This window comes from Brachionichthys hirsutus, chromosome 16 (genome assembly GCF_040956055.1).
Source record: "Brachionichthys hirsutus isolate HB-005 chromosome 16, CSIRO-AGI_Bhir_v1, whole genome shotgun sequence".
Lineage (NCBI taxonomy): Eukaryota > Metazoa > Chordata > Actinopteri > Lophiiformes > Brachionichthyidae > Brachionichthys > Brachionichthys hirsutus.
In genome coordinates, this window is record NC_090912.1 from 293,926 (window position 1) to 317,906 (window position 23,981).

The 23,981-nt window shown below is 53.7% G+C and overlaps 2 protein-coding genes across 2 annotated transcripts; one reads left to right on the plus strand and one right to left on the minus strand.

Annotated features, from left to right (window-relative positions):
* Positions 1–992: 992 nt before the first annotated feature.
* LOC137905168 (myosin-11-like) lies at positions 993–16,790 on the minus strand. Its single transcript, XM_068749375.1, has 41 exons — positions 16,707–16,790; positions 15,493–15,663; positions 13,998–14,154; positions 12,905–12,932; positions 12,672–12,795; positions 12,385–12,477; positions 12,254–12,317; positions 12,081–12,179; positions 11,858–12,001; positions 11,679–11,774; positions 11,489–11,607; positions 11,207–11,359; positions 10,954–11,127; positions 10,676–10,849; positions 10,419–10,533; positions 10,130–10,323; positions 9,928–10,049; positions 9,734–9,803; positions 9,142–9,302; positions 8,963–9,071; positions 8,568–8,699; positions 8,299–8,505; positions 8,096–8,233; positions 7,905–8,028; positions 7,652–7,823; positions 7,300–7,512; positions 7,052–7,196; positions 6,752–6,958; positions 6,564–6,668; positions 6,325–6,477; positions 5,938–6,186; positions 5,652–5,864; positions 5,360–5,572; positions 5,088–5,249; positions 4,858–4,986; positions 4,693–4,781; positions 4,471–4,594; positions 4,176–4,384; positions 1,795–1,903; positions 1,553–1,725; positions 993–1,238 (listed from the first exon to the last, which is right to left on the minus strand). The coding sequence occupies exons 1-41, from the start codon at positions 16,773–16,775 to the stop codon at positions 1,061–1,063; spliced, it is 5,880 nt and encodes a 1,959-aa protein (XP_068605476.1). The 5' UTR covers positions 16,776–16,790; the 3' UTR covers positions 993–1,060.
* Positions 16,791–18,034: 1,244 nt separating this feature from the next.
* On the plus strand, positions 18,035–20,334 carry hoatz (HOATZ cilia and flagella associated protein). The gene is made up of 2 exons (XM_068749692.1): positions 18,035–18,061; positions 19,795–20,334. Exons 1-2 carry the CDS (start codon positions 18,035–18,037, stop codon positions 20,125–20,127), a joined length of 360 nt encoding a protein of 119 aa, XP_068605793.1. The 3' UTR covers positions 20,128–20,334.
* Positions 20,335–23,981: the final 3,647 nt, after the last annotated feature.

A 23,981-nucleotide genomic window follows, 5' to 3' on the forward strand; every position in this document is an offset into this window, starting at 1 on the left:
CTATTTTTTACACCATTATTATACTGATCTCTGAACACAACGTTCTAAATTGAACTAAAATTATATTTATTTTTTAATATAATAATGCTTGGATAAATGAATTACACTACCCTGTCAAACTTCGTGGTGACGTTTCCCACGCACCTGAAGGCAGCACCGTCAGCTGGTCATCCATCAAACGCGTCCGAACCGCAGGCACCGCCTCCCGAGGGTATCCCTCTTCTGATAGGACAATAATCCAGATCCCACCCATCTATACGTGATTGACAATCAACCAACGAATCAGCGACGCGCCAGCCAGCTAACTTGTGTTTGGTGACGTCATTCATTGTCCGACGTTCTCCGAGGACCGCAGCAACTTCGTGGTGTCCAACTCCTTCCTCTGGAGTGTTTACAGCTTTTATTCTGCCTTAAACTTTACCTAAACTAAACTAAACTAAAGACATTTGCACGGTTCCGGACCTCCTGCTGTCAGCGACCACAGTTCTGATCCTTCAGGGTGAAATCCAGATCAGATCTTCTGCTCTCCTCGCTTCTCAAGGCGATGAGTTTAGTCACGCCGTGATTGAAGATGAACATCTAATCTAATCGGTACCACACAGACGGACCCGTCCCAGACCAGACGCATCGCCATGGTGATGCCTCGTCCTTCCGGTCCTGATGTTGCTCAACTCTACTTCTGTGTGTCCCGGAGTGAAATACGTCTTCTGTTAGCAAGGCGACAGGAATACTTGTGTTTTATGTTAAAAAGGAAACGTACTCGTTTGACTCTGCCTGCAGGCTCGGCTAACAGTTAGCTGCTCCGCGCAAGAATAAAAGAGCAGACTGCACCTTTAGTCAACGTGCACGATGCTCCAAGTGCTGCTCTTTAAAGCTTGAAATTAAAACCCCAAAGTATCAGAGGCAGCAGTTAAAAGCAGTTTAATATTGATCCCAAACAGATCGATCAGTTTTCAATCAAAGCCGAATATCAAATCAGCTGGGTTATAAATACGTAGACATTTAGTTTCTAACCAACTGAAGAGCAAGAAAAATAATCTTTGACGCCCCCTGGCTCCTCCTACTCCTCGGGGGCATAGGCCTCCTCCAGATGTGGGCTGCAGACACGAGGAGACGGGGAACGAGGCTCCTCCTCCTGCAGATCCACGGAGTTCTCTTTGATGGTGCTCCTCCTCCTGATGCCGCCGCTGGCGCTCCTGGGACTGGGGCTGCTGAACGCCACCTCCCTGCCGCCACGCCTGGGAACACATCAGGAGGAAGAGGAAGAGGGGGAAGACGAGGGTCACAAGGAGATGAAGGACAGAAGAAGGAGCTGCCATGTAGATCCCCCCCCCCCCCCCCCCCCCCCGAGTTAAAGGCTCTAAAATGTTGAAGGAGGGATTAGGGCGATGATGAGGAGGTGAAAAGAGGAGGATCCTCCCAGGAAGGCAGATCAGTGGTTTCTGAGGACAGGTGTGAGAGGAGATATAAACAGCTGTTTAGCTTCTGTGAGGAGGCGTTGGGATGAACGGAGGTGTTTGTCGGAGGAATCAGCCTCCTCTTAGATTCCTACCTCAGTTTGCTCCTCAGGGAGGCCACCTCCCGGTTCAGGCCGTCGTTAGTCTCGTTGGCCTCCTCCAACTCCCTCTGCAGTTTCCTCCGAGCTGCTGCCACCCGCTGCGCCTCCTCCTCCGCCTCCTCCAGCTGGTGCTTCAGTTGCTTCACCCGAACGTTGCCCTTCTCCACCTGCACAGCGCGGAGTAGCATTAGCAGGCTAGCAGTGGGGTCTCCGTTTGGCTAACGGCGCCGCCTCACCTGGTCTTTGTACTGCTGCTCCTGTTTCCTGTCTTCCTCCGTCTGCAGCGTCAGGTCCTTCACCTTCTTCTCCTTCTGCCGCAGAGCCTTGCTGCTAGCCTGACGCTCCCTACACAACACGCAAACGACACGCAAACGACACGCAAACGACACGCAAACGACACGCAAACGACACGCAAACGACACGCAAACGACACGCAAACGACACGCAAACGACACGCAAACGACAGGCAAACGACACGCAAACGACACGCAAACGACACGCAAACGACACGCAAACAACACGCAAACGACACGCAAACGACACGCAAACGACAGGCAAACGACACGCAAACGACAGGCAAACGACAGGCAAACGACACGCAAACGACACGCAAACGACACGCAAACGACAGGCAAACGACAGGCAAACGACACGCAAACGACACGCAAACGACAGGCAAACGACACGCAAACGACAGGCAAATGACAGGCAAACGACACGCAAACGACACGCAAACGACACGCAAACGACACGCAAACGACACGCAAACGACACGCAAACAACAGGCAAACGACACGCAAACGACACGCAAACGACAGGCAAACGACACGCAAACGACAGGCAAACGACACGCAAACGACACGCAAACGACACGCAAACGACAGGCAAACGACACGCAAACGACACGCAAACGACAGGCAAACGACACGCAAACGACACGCAAATGACAGGCAAACGACACGCAAACGACACGCAAACGACACGCAAACGACAGGCAAACGACACGCAAACGACACGCAAACGACACGCAAACGACAGGCAAACGACACGCAAACGACAGGCAAACGACACGCAAACGACACGCAAACGACACGCAAACGACAGGCAAACGACACGCAAACGACACGCAAACGACAGGCAAACGACAGGCAAACGACACGCAAACGACACGCAAACGACAGGCAAACGACACGCAAACGACAGGCAAACGACACGCAAACGACAGGCAAACGACACGCAAACGACACGCAAACGACAGGCAAACGACACGCAAACGACAGGCAAACGACACGCAAACGACAGGCAAACGACAGGCAAACGACACGCAAACGACAGGCAAACGACAGGCAAATGACAGGCAAACGACACGCAAACGACAGGCAAACGACACGCAAACGACAGGCAAACGACACGCAAACGACAGGCAAACGACAGGCAAACGACAGGCAAACGACACGCAAACGACAGGCAAACGACAGGCAAACGACAGGCAAACGACACGCAAACGACACGCAAACGACAGGCAAACGACAGGCAAACGACAGGCAAACGACAGGCAAACGACACGCAAACGACAGGCAAACGACAGGCAAACGACAGGCAAACGACAGGCAAACGACACGCAAACGACACGCAAACGACACGCAAACGACACGCAAACGACAGGCAAACGACACGCAAACGACAGGCAAACGACACGCAAACGACAGGCAAACGACAGGCAAACGACAGGCAAAGGACACGCAAACGACAGGCAAACGACACGCAAACGACACGCAAACGACACGCAAACGACACGCAAACGACACGCAAACGACAGGCAAACGACAGGCAAACGACACGCAAACGACACGCAAACGACAGGCAAACGACAGGCAAACGACACGCAAACGACACGCAAACGACAGGCAAACGACAGGCAAACGACACGCAAACGACAGGCAAACGACAGGCAAACGACACGCAAACGACAGGCAAACGACAGGCAAACGACAGGCAAACGACAGGCAAACGACACGCAAACGACAGGCAAACGACAGGCAAACGACACGCAAACGACAGGCAAACGACACGCAAACGACAGGCAAACGACAGGCAAACGACAGGCAAACGACACGCAAACGACAGGCAAACGACAGGCAAACGACAGGCAAACGACAGGCAAACGACACGCAAACGACACGCAAACGACAGGCAAACGACAGGCAAACGACAGGCAAACGACAGGCAAACGACACGCAAACGACACGCAAACGACAGGCAAACGACAGGCAAACGACACGCAAACGACACGCAAACGACAGGCAAACGACACGCAAACGACAGGCAAACGACACGCAAACGACAGGCAAACGACACGCAAACGACAGGCAAACGACACGCAAACGACAGGCAAACGACACGCAAACGACAGGCAAACGACAGGCAAACGACACGCAAACGACACGCAAACGACACGCAAACGACAGGCAAACGACACGCAAACGACACGCAAACGACAGGCAAACGACACGCAAACGACAGGCAAACGACACAAAATGTATGAACACAACTAAATCTATAAAAGCCTCCTTAGTGTGGAACTGAACTCCATTTCCCATCAGGCACCACTCCCTACCTGCTTTCACTCTCCAGCTGCTCCTCCACCTCCCTGAGTTTGGCCTCCAGGGCGGCGATGGAGGCTTTGAGCTTGGCGCGGCCCTGGCCCTCGGCCTCCTGCAGCTTGGCCTTCAGCTCCCGGTTCTGCTTGTCCAGCTGCTGCCTGGACGCCTCCTGGTTCTGAGAGGAGGACCTCTCTGCTGCCAGCTCGCCACCCAGCTGCTCCACCTGCCCGACCAGAACGCCACGGGAAACATCAGGCCTGCTCCTCTGCTCCTCTGCTCCTCTGCTCCTCTGCTCCTCCCTGGACATACCAGCTGCTGGGTCTTCCTCAGACGGTCGGTCAGACTCTCCACGCCGGCCTGCTCCTCCTCCAGCTCCTCCTCCAGCTGGCTGACCTTCGTCTCCAGACGCCGCTTTTCATCAGGCAGCAGTGACCTGCAGGGACAGAGGAGGAGCATGGGCCAAAGCAGCCAATCAGGATAAAGCATCCCCTCAAAGAGGCAGGACAGATCCATCTATTCTTTGTCTCTCACTTCCCAGAGGAGGTAGTGGACAGTTCTTCAGACAGTTCGTCCCGCTCCGTCTCTGCCTGCTTACGAGATCGCTCAGCTGCTGCCAACGCCTGATTGGACAGACGGCCGAATCAATAAAAGGCCGTGAGGGACGGCTGGTTGACGTGTCCTCAGCAGGCGTCTCACCTCCTGCAGCTGGACGGCGTTGGCCTCCGTGGCCTTGGACCTACGCTCAGACTCCCTGGCTGAGTTCAGGATCTCCTTCTGGGCGGCACGCGACTCCTCCAGCTCCCTCTGGAGCTCCTTCACCTGCCCCTGTGAGGAGAACGTGGTCGTTAATCCAGACAGGCTGGGTTTGACGTCCCGCTGAGGAGGCGGAGCCACCAGTATGGGATCGTGGACACGCTGGTGCTGACCTGGAGCTTGCGGAGCTGCTTGATTGCGTCGTCGCGCCCCCTGCTGGCGGCCTCCAGCTGGTCCTCCGTGTCCTTCAGCTGTCCCTCCAGCTTCTTCTTCCCACCGGACGCTTGACCTCGCTGCTTCTTCTCCTCCTCAAGCTCCGCCTCCAGCTCACGCGCCTGAAGGGGGAGAAAGCAGGAAGTCATTGTGTTCTTCTTCTGTTCCTCTTTCACTGAGATTGATCTCAACGTTTCAAATCGATCAGTGATCAATCAAAAGAAGCACCCACCTGTTTGAGGAGCTGCTTCCTCTTCTCCTCCCCCAGCTCCTCCCGGGTGTGCAGCTCTCTCTCATGCTGGGCCTTCAGGGCCTGACTGTTCACCTCCAGACGTAGCTTAGCATCCTCTGCTACCTGCAGCTCGTCCTCCAGCTCGTCCATCTGCGTTCTCATCTCCTCCACCATGGCCTCCAGGCCACGCTTGGCCTTCTCCAGGTCATGGACCTGATGGAGGGAGGAAGAAGAAGACGAGACCAGACCTCTGTCGGAGGAGAGGCGGATTCGACGAGAGGTTTCCTCTTACATTCTTTCCCACGCCATCCTTGGAGCTGATGAGATCCTCCATCTCAGCCCGGAGGGACCTCATCGTCTTCTCCGCCTCCTCCAGAGCGTTCTGGTTCTCATCCAGTGCTCTGGCCAGAGCCAACCCCCGCGTCTCCTTCTCCCTTGCCCCCGCCTCAGCTCGGTCGCGCTCCTCTGCGAACTTACAGGACACTGAGCGCTCGTCCGCCAGCGTCTGTCCAACACCCGGAGACGGAAGAGGGGATGAACAGAGCAGAACAGAAAGCCTGGGCTGAAGCAAAGCAGACCTGGTCAAACTTCTTCTGCTTCTTCTCCAGGCTGGAGACGAGCTGCCGCTGGCCGTCCAGCTCCATCAGGACGTCCTCCAGCTCCTGCTGCAGGCGGCCGCGGCTCTTCTCCAGCTTGTCGTAGGCGGACGCCTTCTCGTCGTACTCGCCGTTAGCCGCCTCCAGGTCCCGCTGCTGTCGCTTCCGCCCCTCCTCCAGCAGCTCCACCGTCCCCAGCGCCTCGTCCAGCTTCTTCTTGTAGTCGGACAGCTGATGGAGGACGGGGCGGGACATGAAGAACATTGGGGTCCTTTCTGTCAGCATCTAGCGGGGATTCTGGCTGCGCCGCCAAGATGCCGGACGAAATGACATTTAACGAATGGTTTTATTCCTCAGCTGGACACTGACCTGCACGGTGAGGCTGGACACCTGTCTCTCCACGGCCCGTTTGGCCTCCGTCTCCTCCTCCAGCTGCTCCATCAGGCCGTCCCTGTCCTCCTCCGTCTGACGAAGACGTCCAGACACATTCAACTTCTGACGGGTCTCCTCTGACAGCAGCTCCTGGAGGACAACGCCGGGGACACGGGAAAAGAGAAGCCGTCACGTCGGCCCCAGTGGGTCCGGAGGGACTGCTGACACCCCCTCACCTGAGCGTCCTGCAGCTGGGAGGTCAGCGTGGACACGTCTTTACTCAGCTTGAAGTTCTTTCCTTCCACCTCGTTCAGCAGACCCATGACAGCGTCCAGCTCCACCTGGCAGAGGTGGAGGAGACACACCGCTCTTCATCATCGCCGTGTTGGACGTGCTTCACCTGGACGTCTTTGTCCAGACTCACCGTCACCGTGGACACTCGCTCTCCCAGCTCGGCCGCCCGTCGCTCGGACGCATTGAAGCGAGAGTGAAGGTCGTTCAGCTGACCGTCCGCCTTCTTCTTCTTGTGCTCCACATCCTGTTTGGCGCTGGCGAGGGACCGCAGGTCGGCGCTCAGATCTGCTGACTCCTTCTCCAGAGCCTGCTTGGCTTTATCTAGAGCAGCTCTCACCTGGACAGACGGGCAGACGGACGGACGGTTTGCTGATCCCACGTGGGATTTATGGGATCCTTAGTTCTGATTGGCTGATGTATGCCACTGTACCCTCTTGGCCTGCTCCAGCTGCTCATTGAGCTCCTCCACCACCTGGTTGTGTTTCTGTCTCAGGTCCTGGATTTGGGCTTCATGGCTCCGCCCCTCCTCCTCTAGTGCTTTCTTCAGCAAGGCCACCTCCTGCTCGCGCTTCGCCCTGCGGGTCCCACGAGAACAGCACAGGACTACAGCATCGCAGACTGTAGCTGCTCCTGTATGCAGATGACGCTGTGCTTTATTTTACACCTGATCATACGGACCGTAGCTCCTGCTGGGCGGCGGTGATGTCCAGGCTGTCCTCCAGCTCAGTGCGTAGAGCATTCAGCTCCTCCCCGAGGTCTCGTCGAGCCGCCTCCCCCTTCCCCCTGGCCACCCTCTCTGCGTCAAAGTCCTCCTGCAGCTCGGAAAGTAGAACCTCCAACTCCCGAACCCGTTTCACTGCTGCCCCTCGCTGACCACTCTCGTCTTCCAAGCTAAGGACATGGACACGCTTTGACTCGTTTCACGCCTGGAGCTTCATACGTGATCTTTTCTCTCGAGGATCACTGATCATTCTGTCTAACCTGAATTGGTGGCTGTTATGACTTCACCTGGGTGTTTAGTCCATCTTACCGGGCCTGTGTGACCTGGAGCTCATCTTCCTTGGCGGCTAACTGGGCTTGGAGCTCGGCTAGCTGGGCCTGCAGGTCAGCACGCTGCTCCTGGAGGTCCCCCAGCTCCGCCTCCACCTTTCTCTTAGCCTTCTCCGTGTCCTGACGGCCCTTCTCCTCCTTCTTCATTCGCACTGCTCTCCCCAGCCAACGAGTCAGTTTCCGTCTTTAGGAGACATCATGCCTGCTCTTAAGCGTGTAGACCTGAGACTTACCCTCCAGGTCAGAGATCATGGACTCGTGTTTGCTCTTCAGCTTGGTCAAGTTCTTGGACTTCTCCTCCTCCTCCGCCAGGTTGGAGCTCATATCCGCCATCCTCTCCTCCAGAAGCCTTCGCTCCTGCAACCAGGAGAGCGTGTGAGAACAGTGTGCTGAACATGGAACGCCAGAACATCAGACTTCACACCTTCTGCAGCTTGTTATTCTGGTCCTCCATCAGCAGGACGTCCTGCTCCAGTTTCTTGACCTTTGCCTCCACCGTCGCTTTCTCCAGCTGCAGCCTCTGCCGAGCGTCTTCCTCCTCCGTCAGGTTGGCCTCCATCAGCTGCAGGAGAACATTTGATAAGAGGATGACGTGAATACTCATTGTAATAATAACAGGGTGCCCACCTGTAGCTGCTGCTCCAGCTCCTTCCTCTCCTGCTGCAGGGCGAGGCTTCTGTCTTCCTCCTCCTCCAGCCGGGCCTCCATCTCATGCAGCACCTCCTCCAGCTCCTGCTTCTTGGCCTCCATCCTCACCCTCGTCTCTTCCGCCTCGGCGCAGAGGTCCGTCTCAGCTTGAAGCTTCATCTCCAGTTGGGCTCGTTCCTCCAGCAGCTGGGAACGGACAGCGGTTAGTTTGTCTTTGAGACGAGGGAAACGGGAAGCGGGTTCGTTACCTGGTGCCGTTGCTGGGAGACGTCCTCCAGCTCAGCCTCAGCCTTTGCCGCCATCTCTCTCGCTGCCTTTAGCTCCTCCTCTTTCTGGCCCATTTCTTCTTCTTGTCTGGTGACCTGCAGCAGTGGCTTCACCTGAACATGGACACACCCACAACTCACACCTGGACCTGAGACCATTACAACACACACCCGCAACAAAACGCCACACTGGATTGTAAACCTTGACATTTCATTTTAGATCTTAATTGCTGGAGAAAAAGGTAATATGATGACCTAAATTAAGAGTTTGTCTTTGTACGGTAGCCAGTGTGGGACATCCAGGCTCGGCTACGCTATTGTTCGTCTGCTAACATTAACTTCCTGATGCACGAAGGTGCTGGTTGCTGAGTGCGGACCTTGGTGAAGAGCCTCCACCACTGCCAGTTCTTCAGTTTGAGGTAACAGGCACAGTTCCTCTGGATGACCTTCGTGGCACTGAGCTGCTGCTGCCGTTTACTGAAAGCTCTGACAGAACCATTAGCCGTTAGCGTGTGGAGACGCAGCAGGTGCTGCCGTTCACCTGTTCGCTGCTTACTTGCGGGCCAGGAAGCCTCTTGCTTGTGCCTGGAAGGCGATGATGATGACGGTCAGTTTGAGGTCTCTCTCTTCCTCCAGCTGAGCCAGAACTCCCGTCCTGAAGAACATCTTACTCTGACCGACACGGTACAGGTTGGTGTCCAGATCCAGGTGCTTCACCTGGAGGAGACGAAAGAAATGGACGTGGAATAGAATAAAAACCTCTGCCCCACTAACCAGCCTCAGCCAAAAGATTAGCCATGCTAAGTTTAAAAGGATAAACATTTACTAAGCATTCAGCTCAAATAGTGGCAAATGTTAGCATGCTAATGCTACAATTACATGCTACTTAAGTTTAGAAATATTGAAATACTTTTGCTTTTATTTAGCCAGCTATAATACTAGTATGCTGAAAAGACGGTTTAAAATATATTTGTTTAGCATTTAGCTCATGCTAAAGCTACAACACAGGCTAATATTTAACTTTATACTGCTTTTTTGTTGACACCTAACTGCTAAGGTTGGCATGCTAAGTGCAGCAGATTAGCTTTATTAGCTTAGTAGCATGCGGATATCCTGGTTTAATCGTGGCGCCCCATCGTCCAGCTCACCATCAGACAGCAGGCCTGCTTCCCGTCCATGAAGCCTTTGGGGATAGCGTTAGCAGCCAGAATCTCATATCTACAAAGTAGGAAAAACACTCGGCTACAGTCAGCAGTCCAGAAACGCACACACCGGGGTCGTTGCAAACAAATAAATAACCCAACGTCAGGACTGGATACGATGTTCTCCACAGGTTCCTCACCTCTGCCTGAACTCCTGGAACACGATGCGGTTGGGAAAACCCTGTCTGCAGATCCGGATCCCTTCCAGAACTCCGTTACACCTGAGCTGCTCCAGAACCAGGTTGGAGTCCATCTTCCCCGCCTGCAGCAGACCAAACTCCAGTAAATACCTCAGACTCAGACTCTTCTCTGTGGGTGGACGTCGAGTGGAACGCGGCGTACCCTCTTCTCGTGGTTGGGGATGATGCAACGGATGAAGTTGGGCTGCGTGTTGTTCAGAGTCGCCATCAGTTTGCTCAGGGACTCCTTGTACAGCTGACCCACCGTGCGGAACATTCCCTTCTTGGATTTAGTGGAGGCGGGTGCTGAACTCTCTGACATCTTATTCATGGTCTCCAGACCGACCACTCGATCCACTGGCACAGGGGACAGGCATGAGACGAGATTATTCCAGAACCGTGAGATCAACGAACGGGTAAAGGTGGGCGTGCTCCCGTCGGGGAGAACCGACCGTCTCTCCAGAGATCCTGGATGAAGCTGCTGGAGGAGATGTTGAGCAGAGCCGTCACGTTGTCATTCAGAGGATCCATGTTCTTAGTCAACCAGCTGGCCGCATTGTAGTCCACCTGGAAAACAGAAGGCGGGTCCGTTGGTGGAGACAATGACATCATCAATCTGCCATCGGCGCCTCCTGAAAACGTGGATCTTTACTCCCCACTAGAACCTGGACAGAGGGTAGTCCTCCCCGCAGCCCTTTCCGATCCTCACCTTACCGGCGTAGTGCAGGACGGTGAACATCAACTTGTCTTTGTGCTGTTTGGGTTTGGAGAACTTCACGTGGCCACTGTGGGTGTTCAGCAACTTGTCCACGAAGGAGACATCCGAGGCTTTGGGAAACCAGCACTCCTCGTCCAGCAAGGCCAGGATGCCCGGAGGGTTGTTCTGTAGGGTGACGGAGGACAAGAAGTTTGTGTGCCCTGTGGTTTGGATACGGGACGCATGGGAGGGGCACTGGAAGGGTCCAACGGTAGGCCGCGTTGGCTGACCGGCCTCTCGATGAGCTCGATGCAGGGCAGCAGGTCCAGGCCGAAGTCGATGAAGCTCCACTCGATGCCCTCCCTCTGGTACTCCTCCTGCTCCAGGATGAACATGGTGTGGTTGAAGAGCTGCTGCAGGCGCTCGTTGGTGTAGTTGATGCAGAGCTGCTCGAAGGAGTTGTCCTGCAAAAAGCAACGCAGCGACTATTAGCAAACCGCGTTAGCGCAGGCGGACGGGTCCGAACGCTCACCGAACGTTCACCTCAAAAATCTCAAAGCCGGCGATGTCCAGGATGCCCAGGAAGGACGACGCCTGCCTCTTGCTCTTGTCCAGGGTCTTGTTGACCCGGGCCAGGATCCAGCGAAACAGGCGCTCGTACATCGCCTTGGCCAGAGCCTCCACCGCAAAATCCGCCTGGAGGGGGAGGATGGAAGCGAGGGAGGATAGATGGAGAGACCGGAGAAGGGTTTTACAACTCTGGACCCGATCTGAGACAGAGTTTACGTTTAGCACTTCTTATAGACGACACCTGGTTGGCTTCACCTGCTGCTTGGTCTGCGCCTTCTGCACCACCTCCCTGCCCACCTTGATCCTGGGCGTGAGGATGGCGCGGGTGAAGTCGGTCACGTTGATGCCCTGCAGGTGACACACCTTCTGGGAAGCTGGAGCATGAGACAGGAGGAGGTCAGACGGTTTCCAGGCGAACCTAGAGGGGTGGGGCTTTCATGGCTACCAGTGTCGTCGGGCATGGTCGCCTGTTCGCTGCTCCTTTCCTTTTCAAACTTGATGTTGCCCAGCTGGAGAACAGTTGATACCACCTTCAGCATCCCTGCAGCGAGGAAGAGGAGTGACGGGAGTTCAGCGCATCAGTGTTCTCCGGAGGGTGACGCGGCAGGAAACACCATGTTGTACCGAGTCGCTCCTCCTCAGTGAAGCCCATGATCTCCATCGCCTCCAGAGTCTCATCAAACATCTCGTCATCCTCCTGGCCAGGGATCTCCACGTGACCCGCCATGAGGAACCGGTAGGAGCTGAAGTCCTCCAGCAGGAGCTCCTCTACACAAAGAGGGGTGGTGACAGTGAGGGTCACCTCTCAGCTCAGGACTACCGATCCCTCCGGTGCTGCGGCGCTCACCCCTCATCTTGCCTTTGACTCCTGCCACCATGTAGTAGAAGATGTGGAAGGCTCGCTCGGTGCTGGCCTGGCGGATGCAGCGAGACTTCTCCAGCAGGTCTGATGACATCAGCAGGTCAAGCAGAACACTCAGTCCGTCGGGTTTAGTTTTCCGTTCTGAACTAAAAGGATACAGGTGTCGATATTGGCCCCGACCATGCACCCCGTCACATCAAAGTTGAGCTTGATGAACTTTCCCTACAGACGGAAACAGCGACATGACAAAAGTTCCTCCGTCGACTTAGACGGCCATTATAGGACGTACAAAGCGTGACGAGTTGTCATTCTTGATGGTTTTGCCGTTCCCAAACGCCTCCAGGATGGGATTAGCCTGCAGCAGCTGCTTCTCTAGCTCCCCCTGCAGGCAGTGGCGAGAGTAGCATTATCACGCCAGGCTAATGGTAGCATCAGGCCCACAAACACAGACGTAGGAAGGACTCTTCTTGACTCACATAGGCCAGAGAGCCCGCCTGCTGCTGCGGGGACAAACGGGGGGCGTCACACACACACTCAACTGTCCTCTCATTGGCTGAATTTAGTTTTTAAGTCAACAAAGGAGATCCACGCTGGACTCACAGGGCTGGCGTCCTTCTTGCCCTTGTGTGACGAGGCGACGACGGCCAGGTACTGGATCACCTTCTTGGTGTTTTCTGTCTTCCCCGCCCCAGACTCACCCCTGGGGGGAGGGAGCAGAGGTGAGGAGAGAGAGCTGGAAGCTCGTCTCAGGTTCAACCGTCCATCGCTACAGATGGAGGCGTGGCCGTCATGTTTGTGTCGTGACTCACGTGCACAGGACGGACTGATCCTCCCGATCTGTGGAGGCAGAAGGACACAGGGTGTTGACTGAGCATGACCCCGAGGGGGCGCCGCTTCGCTCGGACACCACAACGAACGAACTCTAAGATCTGGTTCGGAGGGAGATTAGCCTCCATCGCTCATGTGAGCTAATAATAGCAGGTGGATGCAGGGCTCCGCCTCCGTTAATCTCGTCTCCCTGCTCCATGTAGGGACATTCTGGAGCGGAGTGGAAAGTCTGGACCTGGTCTGAGGTCACTGGTGGACCACTGGTGGACCATCACCAGACGAGACGGCGTGCTCCGAGACGAGACGGCGCCCTCCGAGGCGTCGCCTCGGGCTGCTCGCTGCCGCCGCTCAACCTGTCCACTACCTGTCTGCTCACTGTGCAAAAGGACAACGACTGAGGGACGACCACGCCCGTGACTGGACTCAGGCAGCGGGAGCTAGGGAGACATCGACAGACCGTAATATCACCCCCACACGCTGCTGCCGCCGGTTACTGTGACCACCAAGAAACGATCATGATGTCACGACGGTTAACAGACAGACTGAGACCTGAGCCGTGTGAAGAGTAATCGTCCGTGGACGGTAATCTATTACTCTGAGGTTTTCGCCCGTGGACGGTAATCTATTACTCTGAGGTTTTTGCCCGTGGACGGTAATCTATTACTCTGAGGTTTTCGCCCGTGGACGGTAATCTATTACTCTGAGGTTTTCGCCCGTGGACGGTAATCTATTACTCTGAGGTTTTTGCCCGTGGACGGTAATCTATTACTCTGAGGTTTTCGCCCGTGGACGGTAATCTATTACTCTGAGGTTTTCGCCCGTGGACGGTAATCTATTACTCTGAGGTTTTCGCCCGTGGACGGTAATCTATTACTCTGAGGTTTTCGCCCGTGGACGGTAATCTATTACTCTGAGGTTTTCGCCCGTGGACGGTAATCTATTACCCTGAGGTTTTCGCCCGTGGACGGTAATCTATTACTCTGAGGTTTTCGCCCGTGGACGGTAATCTATTACTCTGAGGTTTTCGCCCGTGGACAGTAATCTATTACTCTGAGGTCTAAAGATGGCGCTGACCTTGCATCATGTTGCGGTAGGCGTTGTCGGTGATGGAGTAGATGTGAGGCGGCACCTCGTGGCGCTTCTTGCCCTTGTACATGTTGATGATCTTCTCGGAGTAGATGGGCAGCATCTTGTAGGGGTTCACCACCACGCAGAACAGACCCGAGTACGTCTGTGAGGGGGGGAGGGGGTGACATGTGACATCATGACATCACGGCGGCGACTGCTGAGGTAATATTCCTCTGAGGTATTCACAGAGGTAATATTCCTCTGTGAATATTACCTCAATATTACTTGTATACCACCCACTTGCCGACTCCTTTATGCTACGCCTCGGTTCCCCGAGACCGAGCTTCTCCTGCTCACAGCTGATATTCTAGTTCCTCAGAAATGAAAGAAACGGTTGAAATATGTCTTATGTCTGTCCCTATCTCTATCCATCCATCCGTCCGTCCGTCTCTCTGTCTCTATGTCCATCTCTACCTCCGTCTCTGTCCCTACCTCTACCCATCCGTCTCTACCTCTGTCCCTATCTCTATCCATCCATCCGTCCGTCTCTCTGTCTCTACCTCTACTCCTGTCCCTAATGTCCACCCCAACGTGACCTTTCCTCGCCGTCTCTTCTGTCCCGGGACAACGCGTATGGAAACATGACTTGATGGTTGGACGTTTGACGTTTGGGGGTTTGACTGTACTTGTACTGTAATACATGCTACTGTTTGACTGTACTTGTACTGTAATACATGCTACTGTGTGACTGTACTTGTACTGTAATACATGCTACTGTGTGACTGTACTTGTACTCTAACATTCTATCTAATAAATATATTCATCATCATCATCACTCCGGCTTCCTTTCATGTGTCTGCAGTGGTTTAAAGTGAACGTATGAAGTGTTCAGGTCCGACCCGAGGATTAGAGCTCACAGTAGCGCTCACACACGGTGTGCTCTTATATGGCCTGAAGCGCCGCTGATCTTCTGGGCTTTTACTTCCAGCACCTTATTAGACTGCAGGAATAATAAGACCATAAGCTGCTGATCCGTCCGGTTCCTCCTGGGAGTGCATGAATGGGTTTGTAAGGAGAGACCAGGAGCGGGTCGGGGTCACCGGCCCACCTCGGGTCGGCATATGTGGAATATGTGGAAGTGAATCAGGTGCAGGTCGACGTCATCATCATCATCATCACCTCCACCAGCGGATGGTGTCTTCAGGTTAACGCGTGCGTGTTAATGTGTGTGTGTTAACGTGTGTGTGTTAACGTGTGCTAACATGCGTGTGTGTGTTAATGTGTGTGTTAACGCGTGCTAACATGCGTGTGTGTGTGTGTTAACGTGTGCTAACATGCGTGTGTGTGTTAATGTGTGTGTTAACGTGTGCTAACACGCGTGTGTGTGTGTTAACGCGTGCTAACATGCGTGTGTGTGTGTTAACGCGTGTGTTAACGTGTGCTAACACGCGTGTGTGTGTGTTAACGCGTGTGTGTGTTAACGCGTGTGTGCGTTACCCACGTAGATCAGGCTGGAGAAGTATCTCTCTCGCAGGTTGTGGAGGACGGAGGCCTCGTTGAGGAAGGTGAGGGCGGCCATGTCCTCCACCTTGCTGAATTTGGGCGGGTTCATCTTCTGGATGTCGTCTTTGTTCACCGTCACCTTCTGACCGTTGGAGAGCTCCACCAGAACCTGCATCCAGAACCAGCTTCTCAACACAGCTGTGTGGACCTCTGGGTTCTCATCAGAACCACAGAAGAACATCAGAACAGCTCAACTTAATCTGCGTTGGTGCCAAACAGCCGAGGGGCGTGGTTTAGTCTAAGGGGTGTGTGATGACGTTTAGATTATTCACTCCAGATGATCCTGAATGTAAAATGTAAGTTATCATCCAAACAGTCCTTGATCAACTAGAACGTCAATCACAGACCGCAGACCCTCGCAATGTTAAAGAATCCTTTAGAACATTCTAGAATCTGGATCCAGATCCGGATCAACGCCATTCTCGGGGAGGACCGAGCCACGGACAGAACCTTGCTTGTGTAAAAATGTCAAGTTGATTGAGTTACTGGTTTATGAGTTATGCGCTCGGACAGACAGACAGACAGACAGACAGACAGACAGACAGACAGACAGACAGAAACAGACAAACAGACAGACAGACAGACAGAAACAGACAAACAGACAGACAGACAGACAGACACAGACAAACAGACAGACAGACAGACAGACAGAAACAGACAAACAGACAGACAGACAGACAGACAAACAGACAGACAGACAGACAGACAGACAGACAGACAAACAGACAGACAGAAACAGACAGACAGAAACAGACAGACAGACAGACAGACAGACCCAATTGCAATACCCTCGCCTCCCCTTCGGCGAGGGTAATAACAAGCCGTTGCTATACATTCTCCTTCCTCTGGTTGTAACATCGTGTTCCTGCCAGTAGGGGGCAGTGACACGCTCAGCGACTGTTTGAACCTCATTAACAAAAGAAGAAGAACTCCGATCACAAAGCATTTAAACAATCTGATCACAAATCTGCCACAGCCATTAAAGAATAATTGATTAACAGTCGATTAGTGAGAATCGATTATTGATTCGTGTTTTTTTGCCAATAATTAAAGAAATTCCGTGATACATAACAAAAAAATCAAAAAGACCATTAAATTGTCAAAACATCAGAAGTGGCATGACAGTGGTGACATCATCACGGCGTACGTCACCTGCTCGCCCTTCTCCTCCTTCACGCTCGCCGGCTCGAAGCCCTCCCTCTCTGACGCCAGCCACACCATCTTCTTGGCCGCCCAATCGGCTTGCGCCACCCCGCTGTTGCGAAAGTCATTTTCCAGGAAGAGATAGTCGTTGTCGTCGGCGGACGGGTCGGCCATGTCTGTATCACAGGTAGCGGCTGAATCGGGCGCGCAGTGGGCGGAGTCGACCTCTGGGGGGCTGATGGGTTTCGGGTTGACCTCTGACCTTGACTTGACCTGTAGCCTGTGGACAAAAATCAAAAGGAGCTAAAGCAATGAGTCACGACTTGTACCAATGATCAAAATGTTGGATTAATTTGACCCACAGATGTAGGCCGAATGTTTCATTTCTTATTTATGTTTTCAGGAAGCGTTCGTGTGGATTTCTCCTGTTGGGAACTTATTCCTCTGATTATTCTCACAGCAGTGAACGCACCACAAGAACCAGTCTCGATTGATCTGCCCATCGGCTTTCTACTCAGACAGGATTGATCCCGAGCTGCAGATATCAGCGGTCGCTTCTCGCTATCAGCCTCGCTACATTTCACCGATATGCAGCGATGCCAGCCGCCGCCTCCTCGCTCGGGGGGTCGCACGGCTGCTTTGACCTCCCATTGAACAGCAGGCAATGGAACATGAAAAGCAGCAGCCAGATAACGGCGATGCTCAAAGCGAGCTGCCATGCTGGAATGCCCATGTTTGGCTAGCCCTTTGATCCCGCTAGCCTCGCAGCCCAAAGCGGGACGCTAAGGTCTTAGCAGGCTCGCTGCCTTATAAGGTGCCGCTCGAGTGTCCAGCCAAGCTTACCGTTTACCCCAAAATGGTGACATGTCACCCGGATGTCCATGTGTGGCCGAGTGAGAGGCAACAATAGAGAGCAACATTCAAGATTGTGAGCGTCTTAAAGTCTCTGAAGGCTGAAGGCACGTAGCAGGACGCGGCAGGACGCGGCAGGTCGCGGCAGGACGCGGCAGGACGCGGCAGGACGCGGCAGGACGCGGCAGGTCGCGGCAGGACGCGGCAGGTCGCGGCAGGTCGCGGCAGGACGCGGCAGGTCGCGGCAGGACGCGGCAGGACGCGGCAGGTCGCGGCAGGTCGCGGCAGGACGCGGCAGGTCGCGGCAGGACGCGGCAGGTCGCGGCAGGACGCGGCAGGTCGCGGCAGGTCGCGGCAGGACGCGGCAGGACGCGGCAGGACGCGGCAGGACGCGGCAGGACGCGGCAGGACGCGGCAGGACGCGGCAGGACGCGGCAGGACGCTGCTTCATACTCACCGAGCAGTTCTTCAGCCCTCGATGCAGGATGGAGGCTCAACGTCAGGTACATCAGGTGTTGATGATGCTGATGTCCTTCCTCCTCCATCGTATTTAAACGGACCCGCGGCACCTGGGGGTGGAGCCGAGCGTGGGAGACGCCTCCGCTCCAAAGTTGGCGACCTCCGTCCAGCCAATCACAGCCTGACTGGGCTTGGACCAGAATATTCCCATTTTCTGTTGCTGTATATTTTTACTGCATTTATTGTTGACCGACCTTCACAAGGTCGTTACTTTCTAGGTTTAGACTTATGTTTTACTGGCTTATGAAGTACGATAGCTTTACCGGAATAAAGTCATTAAACGCAGTTCCCAGACATCTGAACTAAAAGCTTCACTCACCTTAGCTTGATGTGACCCCCCCACCTTAGCTTGATGTGACCCCCCCCACCTTAGTTTGATTGAGACCCCCCCACCTTAGCTTGATGTGACCCCCCCCACCTTAGTTTGATTGAGACCCCCACCTTAGCTTGATGTGACCCCCCCACCTTAGCTTGATGTGACCCCCCCACCTTAGCTTGATTGAGACCCCCACCTTAGCTTGATGTGACCCCCCCACCTTAGCTTGATGTGACCCCCCCACCTTAGCTTGATGTGACCCCCCCACCTTAGTTTGATTGAGACCCCCCCACCTTAGCTTGATGTGACCCCCCCACCTTAGCTTGATGTGACACCCCCACCTTAGTTTGATGTGACCCCCCCACCGTAGCTTGATGTGACCCCCCCACCTTAGCTTGATGTGACCCCCCCACCGTAGCTTGATGTGACCCCCCCACCTTAGCTTGATTGAGACCCCCCCACCTTAGCTTAATTGAGACCCCCCCACCTTAGCTTAATTGTGACCCCCCCACTTTAGCTTGATTGTGACCCCCCCACCTTAGCTTGATTGTGACCCCCCCACCTTAGCTTGATGTGACCCCCCCACCTTAGCTTAATTGAGACCCCCCCACCTTAGCTTAATTGAGACCCCCCCACCTTAGCTTAATTGAGACCCCCCCACCTTAGCTTGATTGTGACCCCCCCACCTTAGCTTGATGTGACCCCCCCACCTTAGCTTGATTGTGACCCCCCCACCTTAGCTTAATTGAGACCCCCCCACCTTAGCTTAATTGTGACCCCCCCACTTTAGCTTGATTGTGACCCCCCCACCTTAGCTTGATTGTGACCCCCCCACCTTAGCTTGATGTGACCCCCCCACCTTAGCTTAATTGAGACCCCCCCACCTTAGCTTAATTGAGACCCCCCCCACCTTAGCTTAATTGAGACCCCCCCACCTTAGCTTGATTGTGACCCCCCCACCTTAGCTTGATGTGACCCCCCCACCTTAGCTTGATTGTGACCCCCCCCATGCAGATTTCCAACCCAACAGGAGGGTCCGCTTCAAACGTCATTCTTGAGTCATTTTATGCTTCAAAGGGTTGAATTTAACATTTATATATTGATTTAGAGGAGAAATCACAATATCGAGATCTACATCGTGTATCGCGATAGAGCCTGAAAATATAGCGATATTGGTTTAGCGGTAGCATGTCGGCTACCCGGAAGTGACGCATCCTACTTACAAACAAATGACTGACGTGCATTTACTTCAACAAACTGTGACGTCATTTTCAGTCGGGTTTTAAAGGCCTTTTTTGCGCGGAAGGGATGAATACTGGCTGCGCCGACTTTCCGTAGTGGCCGCGTTTCCATGGAAACCAAGCGGACTGAGCCTGTTTCTGCTGGGACATGTCTTCCGGGTCTCCGGAGCTCTTCGCCGTGTTTGACGGCTCTTCCCCGGACGACGTGTCCCACGCCCGGCAGCTGTGGAGCTCTCTGAGCCTCCTTCCGCCGCAGGAGTCGCGGCTGGTGTCGGCTGACGTCCGGCAGAGGCTCCCGGTGTCCCGGCCGCAGCGCGGAGGCACCGCCGCCGCGCCTGCTCCGGGGCCGCCGAGCGTCGACTCCCCCCGGCAGAGACGGGAGGAGAGACAGCGGTACGAGGCGATGGCCGACCGGAGGAAGGAGATCCTGGCTCTGCTGAGGAGGCAGAGGGAGCAGAGGATCCAGAAGGAGCTGACCAGGGGGGGCAGGGGGGGGTGTTGAGAGCCATGTTTGCCACCATTAATGTGTGCTTAGGTTGGCACTACTTGCCACGGCTGAGTTGGGCGGAAGGTTACGCTGTGTTCTGTGTTGTGTGAATAAAGGCGGAACCTCCGTGTGTAAGTCGGTGCTGGATGAGCGGAGCACAGAGAGGCTGTACCGGAAGGAAGTGATTCACGCGTCTCCTGTGTCGAAGTACCGGAAGCTGTCTTCACCAGAAACGGAAGAAGCAAATAACCGGCGAGCTGCTGCAGAAGCGCCAACAACCGGGCTTCTATTTCCTCTCACGCCGCCCGGACCGGCCGGTCCGGCGCGCTTCCTCCAACCAACTGTTTCCGCTTCCCGGAACAAGTTTATTTATAACGTTCATGGCTCCACCTCTTGATTTAGTGACATCACGATACCTTCAGAGCGCACAACATCGCTGCCCACCAGATGGGGCTGTTCTTTATCTAACGGTTACATTTAAACAAATGAAAATAAGCAAATGACCCTATCAGAGGTCAAACTGAACGGTTCTGGGCTGTCACCAACTATAGAGCCTTTAAACTAAAGCTCGCACCTCAAGGTGGAACAAACAAAGGGGGAATCCATTAATCTGCTCATTGGTGATCCACTCGAAATTCATTCCACCCGAAAAAAGCTGTCGTTTTATTTTGAAGGAAAAAGCCTGAAACAGGAAGTCTTGTCTCTGGACGTTCATATTTCTTGATCCTCGATGAGCTCTGTATTTTTCCTTTGCTCCCTTTCCTGGAGTTAATCTGTTTTGAACACTGTTTGTTTGGGTTCCCATAGCAACAGATTAAACAAGTAAACTCATCCATAAAATAATGTGATGCATAAAATGGTTAAACAAATGACCTGTAAATCTTTTTTTAATTCTGAGCCATCCTGAGGGGGAGGAGCCTCTCAGTTGCCAGAGGGTTACCATGGAGACATACTTTGGTCAATGTTTGTTCCTGTAACTTTGTATAATTTCTTTCCTGTGTTGTGTTGTGTAGCACTTCCTCTTCTGTCGTATGTCCTCAGACCTTCAGCTCTGTAGCAGCAAGCCAGTCCAGTGTGTCATTGTCCAAATCAATGAAGCCCTGATCACCATTTGCCCGGCGGTATGTGGGGCAGCTGGTCAGCACGCGGTCCACAGTCTGTGATGGATCCATCCCCACATTCACAGCGGGCACCGTCTGCAAGACCCCACTTCTGCATTGTTGCACCGCAGCCGGTTGAGGGTATTCCCATCCTTGCGGGGCAGGTCCTGGCCAGGAACATCTGTTGGATCCTCAATGCAGCGGTGGAGCCTGGATGGTTCTGCCGCCTTCCACTGGTCCCTCCATCTGGCCTTCACCCAGGACTCCTTAGACATGTCAGCTGGTGTCGTGCGAAGCAGTTCCTGGGCCTGTGCGGCAAAAGGGCGACTGGACTTGAGGCGGGTATGATGTGGCGTCTCCATGACAACCTTGTGGAGGAGGTGGGATTCGCTCAGATGTGCCTTCCAAGCGAGAGCTAGTATGGCTGCGTCTCGCCTGATCTCTGCCGGGGCGATTCCAGCAAGGACCGGTTGGCTGGTTGGAGTGGCACGTAGGCATCCGGAGACAGTCCGTAGTGCGCTATTAAGGGCCGCGTCCAGCTTTGGGAAATGGGTGCTACGGCTCGAGACTGGGGCAGAGTACTCAGGAGCAGGAAGGACCAGGGCCTCGGTGGTTCAGTGGTCTTTCCTTTCACACTGTCCAGATGTTGTTTAAACCAGTGGTCCCCAACCACCGGGCCGCGGCCCGGTACCGGTCCGTGAGGCATTTGTTACCGGGCCGCACAGAAAGAATAAATAATGTATGCAATTTAAGTTGTATCGATTATTAGCGTCTAAAAGGTGTTTTATTTTGAAAAACAACCGGATTTTCGCCAACGTAACATTCACCTGTGAATTGTCATGCTTTACGTGATACGTTACTAAAAACAGACGTAAACTAGCGAAAATAAAATTACAAAACAAACGTTTTTGCAGAGCTTCTTTGCTAATGGAAAGTCCAACCGAGGAAGAAAATAAAACTTATTTTCACAGACAAACCAGGAGTCAGACTTAAAACACGGTTTATCTACAACAGCTGATTAGCTTTGTTAACGAGCAATGAAGGGTTCAAAACTGCTTCAGCACATAAAGACAAGAACCCAGAAGTAAAACACCAGAACCCTGGAATAAAACACAAGAATGTGGTACTTATTAAACAAAAAACGTGAACATGAAGGACAGAAGTAATTATTGGGACCACAATTTATGGTGAGTAGATATTGGTGTAATACTTGTTTAATAGTTAGTGCAAGTGCGTAATATAAAGTTTATTGTTAAGAATATATTCATTTTTTTAAAAATTAATTACCCCCCCGGTCCGCGAAATAATAGACCGGCAAGAAACCGGTCCGTGTCAGGAAAAAGGTTGGGGACCGCTGGTTTAAAGGACAATGTTCTGTCCAGCTTCACGCCGTGTGTCGGGGAGGACTGGGACTGTAGCTGTGCATCGTCACCGATGGTGTTGGTTTTACGTGTTGCTTCCCTGTTGTAGAGGTGGAACATTGTTGCAACAGTCTTCTCGACTCTGAGCTTGAGTCACCAGTCCTTCAGATAAGAGGATAGGACGGCCATATCCTCTGTAAGGCCCTCCTCTACTGCTGCCCAAGAGGGTTTGATAAGCAGGATTGCCATGTCGTCTGCATAGACGGACGACATACTTATATACAAGGACGGCATACTTCCTTGATGTTGTTGGGGGTAGGTCGTGGATGTAGATAACAATAATGCTTGATTTTATATAGCACTTTTCTCGGCACCCAAAGACGCTTCACATTGTGCATTATTCATTCACACCACACTTGGTGGTGGAGCTACAAGCCACAGCTGCCCTGGGGCAGGCTGACAGGAGCGAGGCTGCCAATTTGGGCCATCGGCCCTCCTGACCACCACCAACATTCACTCGCTCACTACATTCACACAGGCAATGTGGGTGAAGCGTCTTGCCCAAGGACACAACGACAGTGGACATGTGAAGGTCGGGAATCGAATCGAACCGCCAACCTCTCGATCATAGGACGACCCGCTCAACCACCTGCGCCACCATCGCCCTAGATGTTAAATAACATCGGTGCCAGCACAGAGCCCTGTGGGACACCGTTCCTGAGCCTTCTCACCCTACTGCTTTGGCCGTTGCTGGTCTGGAGCTTAAAGCTGCAGTTGCTCAGCATCTCCATAATGAAGCTCACCAGGTGCTTGTCCGGGATGGTCTTCAGAAGCTTCATATGTAGCCAGCGCAGCCAGACAGTGTCAGGCAGCTGTGAGGTCCAAGAAGACGGCGCCAGCCTTCTGTTCTTTGGGGAGCTGGGGGTCGATCACTGGGGTGAGGCAAGCCAGGATGAGGCGTTCCAGCAGTTTGAAGGGTACACACAGAAGGGAGATTAGCCCGTATCCCTTTGGGTCATCGCTTGGCTTGTTGGGATTCGGCAGTGCGATCACCTTGGCACGGCGCAGATAGGAAGGAACGGAGCCAGTCAGTTACCTTCTTACCTTGGTGTTTCATCTATCCCTGGTGCCTTACCAGTCTTAAGGTGTTTTATGGCTTGTTCGGCTTCTTGCATTGAGATGTTAACCGATAGGTTGGCATCACACCCTGGGGCCCTGTGCAGTTCATGGACTCTCGCTGATGTTGTTCGAGTGAGGTCCTTGTCTGCGTTCGGGAAGCAGCTGTTACTCAGCAGGAGTTTGCAGTGATGGGGCACTGTGCCGGGGTTGTTGACCTTCCGGTCAGCTTTTTTAGGGTCTGCCACTCCCTTCGACTGGAGTGTGTGAAGTCGATTGACTCCACTGTCTC